The 8,934-nt window shown below is 34.7% G+C and overlaps 1 protein-coding gene across 4 annotated transcripts in view; it reads right to left on the bottom strand.

Moving 5' to 3' along the window:
• Positions 1–8,934, bottom strand: part of LOC107757202 (rab-3A-interacting protein-like) — a 46,070-nt gene that overhangs the window by 20,849 nt on the left and 16,287 nt on the right. For 3 of the 4 annotated variants that reach the window (XM_016574617.1, XM_016574618.1, XM_016574619.1), the window contains exon 5: positions 1,706–1,801. The exons of the other annotated variant lie outside the window; for it this stretch is intronic. In XM_016574617.1, coding sequence (XP_016430103.1) covers positions 1,706–1,801 — 96 coding nt within the window. The remainder of the gene's footprint in view (positions 1–1,705; positions 1,802–8,934) is intronic. 4 annotated transcript variants of the gene reach the window in all.

The raw sequence follows: 8,934 nt of genomic DNA, 5'->3' as shown, positions 1-8,934 counted from the left end.
AAGAAAAAAATTTTTTTTTTTTTTTTTTTTTTACAGATTGTGACGTTGAAGTCATGCAAACTGCAGTGTAGTTCGTTTATAGCCTTCGTTTACCATTTAACTTCTGGCAATTGCTTTTAGGTTTCAAAATTCATCAAAGTAATGTTAATTTGTGAAGATTATCATGATGAGCAAAACGTGTAAGAATCCTAACCTTTTGTTAGTCACAGGGCTTATTTTCTGCAACAATCCGCATCAAAAGGACATCTATTTGTTGAATTTCACAATAAAATTGTTCCTTAAGAGCAACAACGCCTATCGTGATTATTAGACAGGAGGCATGCTGCACTACAAATAAGGTTTAGTGAAGTTTTATTCATGCATCAACTAAAAACAGCTCAAATGACTATTGGTTCGTTAAACTGAAAAACGATTAAAATAGTGAAATTAATATTTTAATCCAGGCCTATTTTGAAATATCAATTACCAAAACCTTACTTATTCAAAATCGCCTACCATGCATTTATGATAAATGGGCATGTTTACAATTGAGTTTGTTTATAAAATAAATTGGAACCTCAATGGATTCTACAGCTCATACAACTCTGAATTATGCAACAGTTTGTTCAGCTGAACTACAGTTTTATTTTCTAAACAGCTAAAGCAATGTGAAGTGGACTAACATTTAGTGTACTCTAGTTTTCATGGCACCCTAAAAGCAAATGATGCAATAAATCATGGCGCAATAGTTTCAGCTAGATAACAATCTTAATATCAATTTCTGGGATTGTTACGAAAGTTTGTTAAGAGGTGAAAACCGAGGGTTTGATGTGAACTCCTTTACAACCCTGATAGCACACGCACGTCACAGAGGCACATTCAGTGGGTGTGTTTTTATGGACAATGTCATTTATGGGGCACTTGCTACACTCTAAAAAATGCTGGGTTGTTTCAACCCAACATTGGGTCAAATATGGACTAACCCAACCGTTGGGTTACATTTTTACATAAAATGTTTAACCCAAACGTTGGGTTAGTCCATATTTGACCCAAAGTTGGGTTGAAACAGCCCAGCATTTTTGTACCACGAAACACTGAAAGGCAAAATATCATAAATTTCATAGGCTAAAATACATTGTAAAACGTACATGCCAAATTTGATATTTCTTGTAACTATATGGTGTTTAAGAGGCATTTAACCTTTTTCCAATAATTATTAAAGAGAGTGTAAGGAAAATGTGAGGAGAGGTCAAAACCAGGGAGTTGGGTTAAACTTTTTTTTTGTGAATTATAGTTTTTTTTTTTTTTTTAAATCTGTATGTGACACTTATTGTGTAATAGGTTGAGTTTATTACTTTATATTAGAATGATTTCTAAAGGACAATGTGACACTGAAGACTGGAATAATGATGCTGAAAATTCAGCCTAGCAATCACAGGAATAAATTACATTATACAATATATTAAAATAGAAAATTTTTCACAATATTCCTGTACTTTCATAATATTACTTTTATTTATATATATATATATATATATGTGTGTGTGTGTGTGTGTGTGTGTGTAGACAGAGTGCCATCAAAAACTGTTTTAGTTCTGTATTGAATTATTTCTCTATTTGAGTTGACCCATCACAGTGCTGAGTATTCAGAGTAACTCCAGCCGATCAAGTGCTTCCAAACACACACAGATCTGCTCTGTCTTTTGGCAGAAGAAACCAAACAAACCTCAAAAAGGCTAGCAGTGAGTTCCTCCAGCTCCTGCCCCAGCTGGTCTCTCACTTTAGAAAGCCTCTCACACTCCTCGTCTTTTAACTTAAGCTCCTTCAGACACATGCAATGACATGAACAGAATACACAAATGAAAAACAGAACAGAAAAATAGGGAATGTATGGCTCATTCTCTCTTTTTGCCAATGACATCAATGTAAAAGGGTGAATGATACAACACACACTACAGTATTGTTTTACAAAAAAAAATTTAAATACTGTTGGAAGATACAGTAAATGTGAAATTTTACTGACAGCAGCAGATGCAGTCTGGATTCAAACCTGTGGAAAAGCATGACTGGTAAATGTTTGCTACGTGCTAGGCAGTTATTATTGTTAGCTAAACCTATTAAAAAAAAAAGGGTTAATTGAAATACAGCTGAAATAAAATAAAATATTAATATTAGATAAAAAAAAAAAACTTAAACTTATTTTTTCAGTTAGTTTCCAAGGCAACATTTCTAATTTTCATTTAAGTTTTTAAACTGAAGTACTAAAATTATTACAATTAAAATCAATTAAAATGAAATATAGATATAAAAAATGACAAAAGCACATAACAAAAACACTCAAAATGAAAATATAAAAATAACTAAACTCAAAATATACTATAATAGTATATAAATAATACTAAAACAACATTGCTGCTAGGACATGTCTTACATTAATTTATGCTTGGGTTTAATATATCATTCATTTGGGGTCAGTATGTATGCATGTATGTTTTATTTATTTATTTAAATACATTTTATTCAGCTATAAATCTTTTATTCCACAAGAATGCATTACACTAATCAAAAGTTACAGTAAAGACGTTCAAAATGTTTTCTTTTTTTTTCAAATAAATACTGCTTTTTATTTATTAATCAGTTAACTTTCTATTTTAGCAAAGAAACAGAAAGCTGAAGAAAAAACTTGGGGGGGGGGACTAAAATATTAAGCAGCAAAATCTGTTTTGTACACATTCATAATAACAAGATAACCATAATAATAAGAACCATTATTAATAACCATGACCCAATAATAATTGAGCACCAAATCAACATATTAGCACAATTTCTGAAGGATGATGTGACACTGAAGATTGCAGTAATGGCTGCTGAAACTGCCACTACAGGAATAAATAGATTAAAGGGGACATCGGATTTTTCACTTTTACATGGTGTTTGCATATAAATGTATCTTAGCACTGTGTGAACATGACCACCCTACAATGATAAAAATCCATTCACTCCTTTTTTTTTGTAATCCCCAAAAAACCTAAAGAGTCTCAATTATCAAGTCGTTTTGATTTTCTAATTAGTATGACGTCATATTGCTCAGGCACCACCCACGACCGCTGACGGACTGTCCCGTATTAGCATATTTCCACCCTCTGCCAGTTGTACACTGTCCGCCATTTTCTCTGCATTTGAGCAGCTGTAGCAACAACAATGTCTCGTAAGCAATGCAGGTGTTTTGTACTTGGAACATAAGAGTCTTCATTTTCTCCCGACATCAGAGCCACTGAGGATGCACTGGATTAGTTTTGTTTTTGAAGGTAATGTGCCACTGAATACGTCTAAATTTGTTTATGCCTGTGCAAATCATTTTACTCCAGATTGCTTTCTGAACGAGGGACAATTTCAAGGCAGGTTTTGCTAAAAAGTTGAAACTCAATGATGGATCAGTACCCACTGTTCATGATCCAGCTGCACCTCTAGAAGAAGTAAGTCTCACACTTTATATATTTTTTATGATTATTTGCAAATCGCCACAGAAGAGAGGGGTGGGGTGAACAGTAGCTCATTAGCATTTAAAGAGCCATGCACCGAAACGGGTCGCTGTGAACAGAGCTGTTTTTGACAAGGTAAAAATGGTGTTGTTTAACACGACCAGGAATTTTAACGAAAGTATGTTGCAGACATTTCATGAAGACCCTAAAGAATCATACCAACTTGTGGAAAATGGGCATCTGGTGTCCCCTTTAAAATAGAAAACAGCTGCTTTAAATTGTAGAAATATTTGACAATATTACTCTTTGTTTGATCAATTATTTGCAGTTTTGGTGAGCATAAGAGACCTTCTAAAACAAAAAAAAAAAAAAAAAAAAAGTCAGGATTGGACAACCCTGGCCTACAACGAAATCACCCTCAATGTTTGTGAACCATAGACTCTGGGATCAAAGAAACCAGTGTGATTTGATAGTAGTCTGGCTTGAAACACAATACCCAGTTTAAGCGCTAACACTGAAGTGAGGCAAACACAGACACGCCCCTTGAGGGTGATAGACATGCCCCCTGCTGCTAACTCTTTGTTTGGTCAGTATTATGCGACTTTCATTTTTCTTTGCATCTTGTACTGGCAGCTTTAGGATACACTGAGGTGTTGAGATGTGATGGAGTGTGTTCAGACTCAGCCAAGTGTGGCATCATTTTGACTCTCATCTCTCAATCACTACGAGGAACTCATATCAGACTGATATCTGTGTGATCCTGTGCTAGCAGAGCACATTTTCTCAACATCTGGCCATGTGTCAACAGGATAAGACTTTTACTACTAGCTTTTTTGAATAAAAACATAATCAAAATAATCAAAGCAATTTCATACACTTTAAACGTTCAGTTTACTCAGACAACAATTCACCTATTTAATGTTGGCATGAAATAAAATCCACCATATCTATATTTTTAATGCACATTTGTTTTATTGTTAACCATTCATCAGATATTTCCAATTTTTGTTTTATGTTGAATGTGACGAAAAAAAAGATTAATGTTTAATATTTAATCAAACATAATGTGAATGTTTAATGTGTCATAACTTGATCTTCTGGTGAAATGACAAACTTCTCTCTGGTGACGTATGGCAGATTTCTCCAATCACTAAGCTTGCATAAAGTCACATTCAGATGTGCCTCCATCCAATCAACAACTGATGAACTGAACCTGTCCTACATTTTTTTTTCTTCGATTACCAGATTCACTCAAATGTATATCGCATCATGAAAGAAAAGATCTGTCGCTTTAAATTTAAAATGTCATGTAAACATTTAGTCTGACTGAAAACATTCCAGTCCAGTGTTACGAACTCAAACTAATAAACTTCACCCATCATGTACACTACAGTTGGACTCGGCATTGTGCACACATTCAGAAATACAGAGCTGACGTGTGACATGTATCTGATCTTATTCAGTTATACTTTTTTCTTATGCAAAACCTGTTGAAGCTTGATTATAATATTATAATATATATAGACTCACATGTGTAACAAACATCAGACTGTGACTGAGTGGAACAGAAAACTAAACCACAATGGAGCTCATCTTCAATACCTAACATTAACATCACAACTCCAAAATATGAGCTGTCCTTTATCAAAATAGTTAGATGTAAGACTAGGTTGTTTATATTTAGCAACCGTTCTTTAAACAAACCTGTCCAGCATTTGTCGAACAAATTCTTCTCTTCAAGAAACAGCTCTTTTGTGGCTGTGTTGAACTGCTATTTTCAGATCATGTCACAATATTTTATAAATACCGATGTTATGACATGATATTTCCATAAAGGAAAAGGACAGATGTCAAGCTGGATTATTGGAAATTTAAACATCAGAAGCAGTTCCTCACTTCATCATATCCACTTTGGACTATCGGCATGAAGCCTGGTCTACTCTGCAGCTAATTCTGGGCCAGAAACGTCTACTTAGACAGGAAAATTCTGTCTGACTGACATATAACCAGACCAGCCTTTGTATTACATGCCATTTAGGGGCAGAACTATCTGAAATGGCTGATATCACAGCATTAAATTGACATAGAACAATGTCAAAATATAATATATATATATTATTTTTTTTGCACAATATTAACAGCCATCTTTTCTTCCTTATTGTGATATCTCAGTGAAATGGCTTCTCAAATGAGAAAAAAATAAAAAATAAAGTAATGCGGAGCTGGATTTTGTCCATTGGGAATTGAATGGATTGTGGTAGTTTGCTAATTGCTGCAATCTCATGTGAGTGACAGGTTGTTAAAGAGAAGAGGTTATTGTTTAAAATTTACAGAAATTAATAATATGTTCTAAAAATAATAATAATGATGTGCACTAAAAATATAATGAACATTGCAATATTCCATAAAAAATAGGAATTGTCCATTTTCATTCCATTGTGACTTTGCCACAAACGAATTAAATGACAATTAATTCTTAAGAAGTTTCACTGTAGCAGTCTAGTCAACATAGTTTCTCATGGTGTACTGATGTTAACCGTTGCTCACTGACTACAGGAGATTGAGTTGCTGTCAGTCAATAAGACTCCAGCTTTGAGAGGAAGCAGATTTTCAATAATATAATATTGTGTTTTTTTACTTTTGTGCAAAAATTTGTAGGGCTGGGTACTGACACAAATTTCACTATTCTGTTTGACTTCACAAGCTTGCGATCTGATTCAATTCCAAACTTGATTCCATTCCATATGGATTCATTTGGATATATATCAGGTACAGTACAGTACAATTACAATTACATGTATAAAGGTTGTACATTACTATAATATAAAAGGTTCAAATTAACTGATGATAAGGTGGATAACACTGATAAGGCAGTTTTAGAATAATAATATGTTATAATAATAACTTTTTACTCAACAAAAAAGGAACATCCCTTTTTCAGGATACAGTATTTTAAAGTTAATTTAGTAAAATCCAAATAAGCATTATAGATCTTCATTGTAAAAAGGGATTACACAATGTTTTTCATGCTTTTTCAATAAACCATAAACAATTATTGCACCTGTGAAACAGTCCTTCAGACACTTAACAGTTTACAGGCGGTAGGCAATAAAGGTCACAGTTATAATAACTTAGGACAATAAAGAGACCTTTTTACTTATTTTTTATTTTTACTGTTTTTGAAAAACACCATGAGAAAGATGTCCAGGGTTCCTGATCAACTGAGTAATCATGCCATATTCCTGCTGCAGTGAGGCATGAGGACTGCACTGTTTTTCCAAAGCAATAAACTACAATGTCCGTAATGTAAGTCGACTAAGACAGTGTTTCTTGTGCTACTAGGAGATGGTCCTTGCCGTGGCAAACTATGTGTAACCATGTGACCCCCCAGATGTGTTTGATTTCCACCAAGTGCCTTGGTGTAAGCGTGGGGAAGCAAGAACTGGCAAATCTGCTGCAGTATATTGAATGATTTTTCTGAGGTAAATGTGATGTTACATGACATTGTTTACAAGCTGTTTTATTGGTGTCTTTCCACAGTTGAAACACTGACTGAGCCATTACATGAGACGTGATACATTTCAGCAAGTTAGGCTTTCTTTTAACATACCTCCATGTAGTGTTGTCACGGTACCAACATTTCAGTATTTGGTACCAATACCAGTGAAAATCCACGGTTCTCGGTACCAATTTCGGTACCAAAGCAAAACACAAAAACATGCTAATTAAAAAATTTGACTATACTTTCATTTAATCCAAAATGTGTACATATTTAATTTTAAAGGGCTTTTAAAAACTTCTAGAGTTATTCAGCCAAGAATAACAACTAACTAGTTAGCTAAAAAAAAAAAGCCCAGAACTGCTTTTCTGACTGATATGACACAATGTTAAATTTTTACATTCTCTAACACGCATATTTTAGATTCACAATTCATTTAAAAGCCTCTGGTGTGTAAAAATAGTAAACATCATCATGTCCTCCTGTTTTTTTACCCTAATACCCTTAAAAGTTTACCCTGATACCCTTAAAAGCTATAGGAGCATTAAATAGTTAATAAAGAAACTTCATTCTAATGCTCATTATATTAGCGTTAGCCGCGCTTATGCTAACGATTAACTACTCTAATAACAGCGATGTTCATTTCAATCCGACATTCAAATTAAAATATTGAATAATATGCATAACATAAGCGGTGTTTCCCACAGACTTGCACTCTATTTGTGGCGACATATATATGCAGATTCATTCTCTGCCAGCAGGAGGAGCTTGTAGAGCAGGAGAGATAAGAGGTTTCCCTGGTAACCGCTGTAAACAAATAAGCGCTGTGCTCACAAACGCTGCTTTATCAGGCATTACAGGCAAGATGAAATGAAAATGACATCCATAATTTTCTGAAGACAGTCGGTTTCCTTCAGAAATACAGTGATATAAAAACACCCGCACCGGGTTTCGACTTTGACACGTGCAGTGCTCCTGTTTATTCAACGAACTCTTTGCTTGAACTCTTTCATTTGATCCGGGTGTCTGTCTTTAAAGTGTTTAGTTAGTTTTATGTGTTTCCTCATTTTGAGGTCGCCATGTCTCAGTGCTTTTATGAAGAGAGCGCATCTGCGCACCTTTCGGATAGCGCATCAAGAACCGGGTTGACCGGGTACTTGGCCACAAATAAATCAATGTATGGGAAACACTCTAAATATTAAAAATTAAAATGAAACTTACCTGCTTGAACTCTTTCATTTGATCCGGGTGTCTGTCTTTAAAGTGTTTAGTTAGTTTTATGTGTTTCCTCATTTTGAGGTCGCCATGTCTCAGTGCTTTTATGAAGAGAGCGCATCTGCGCACCTTTCGGATAGCGCATCAAGAACCGGGTTGACCGGGTACTTGGTACCACCGGTACTTAAAAAAACCTGGTACCGTAACGTTTTAATTTGACTACAGACAAGTTTACAAGACAAGTACCGGGTCTTTTGACAACACTACCTCCATGTTTATTTGACTATAACTAATAGTAAGGAGGAAGAGATGATCAGTTCATGTACGATCCGTGCTTCTCCATTAAAGAGTGCAGTATTTATTGTTTGAATTTTAGTATTGTGAATATTGAACAGCAGGCGCACAACAAATAATGTTTTGTGACGTTTTGTCTACAGCACACATCATCTGAAAACCTGCATAGACTAAATTATCTATTCCTGGAATTAAAGGGGTCATATGATGCGATTTACATTTTTCCTTTCTCTTTGGAGTGTTACAAGCTCTTGGTGCATAAAGAAGATCTGTAAAGTTGCAAAGACTAAAGTCTCAAATCCAAAGAGATATTCTTTATAAAAGTTAAGAGTCAACCACTCCTACCTAAAATGGCTCGTTCTTCTAACTAGGGATGCACCGATACCGATACTGGTATCGGTATCGGGCCCGATACTGGCCTCCTGTACTCGTACTCGTACTCGTTAAAATGCCCCGATACCAAAC

Source organism: Sinocyclocheilus rhinocerous, unplaced genomic scaffold (genome assembly GCF_001515625.1).
Source record: "Sinocyclocheilus rhinocerous isolate Xijiao unplaced genomic scaffold, SAMN03320098_v1.1 scaffold3339, whole genome shotgun sequence".
NCBI lineage: Eukaryota > Metazoa > Chordata > Actinopteri > Cypriniformes > Cyprinidae > Sinocyclocheilus > Sinocyclocheilus rhinocerous.
The sequence above is the reverse complement of the archived record's forward strand: the minus strand, read 5'-3'. Positions and strand labels throughout refer to the sequence as shown.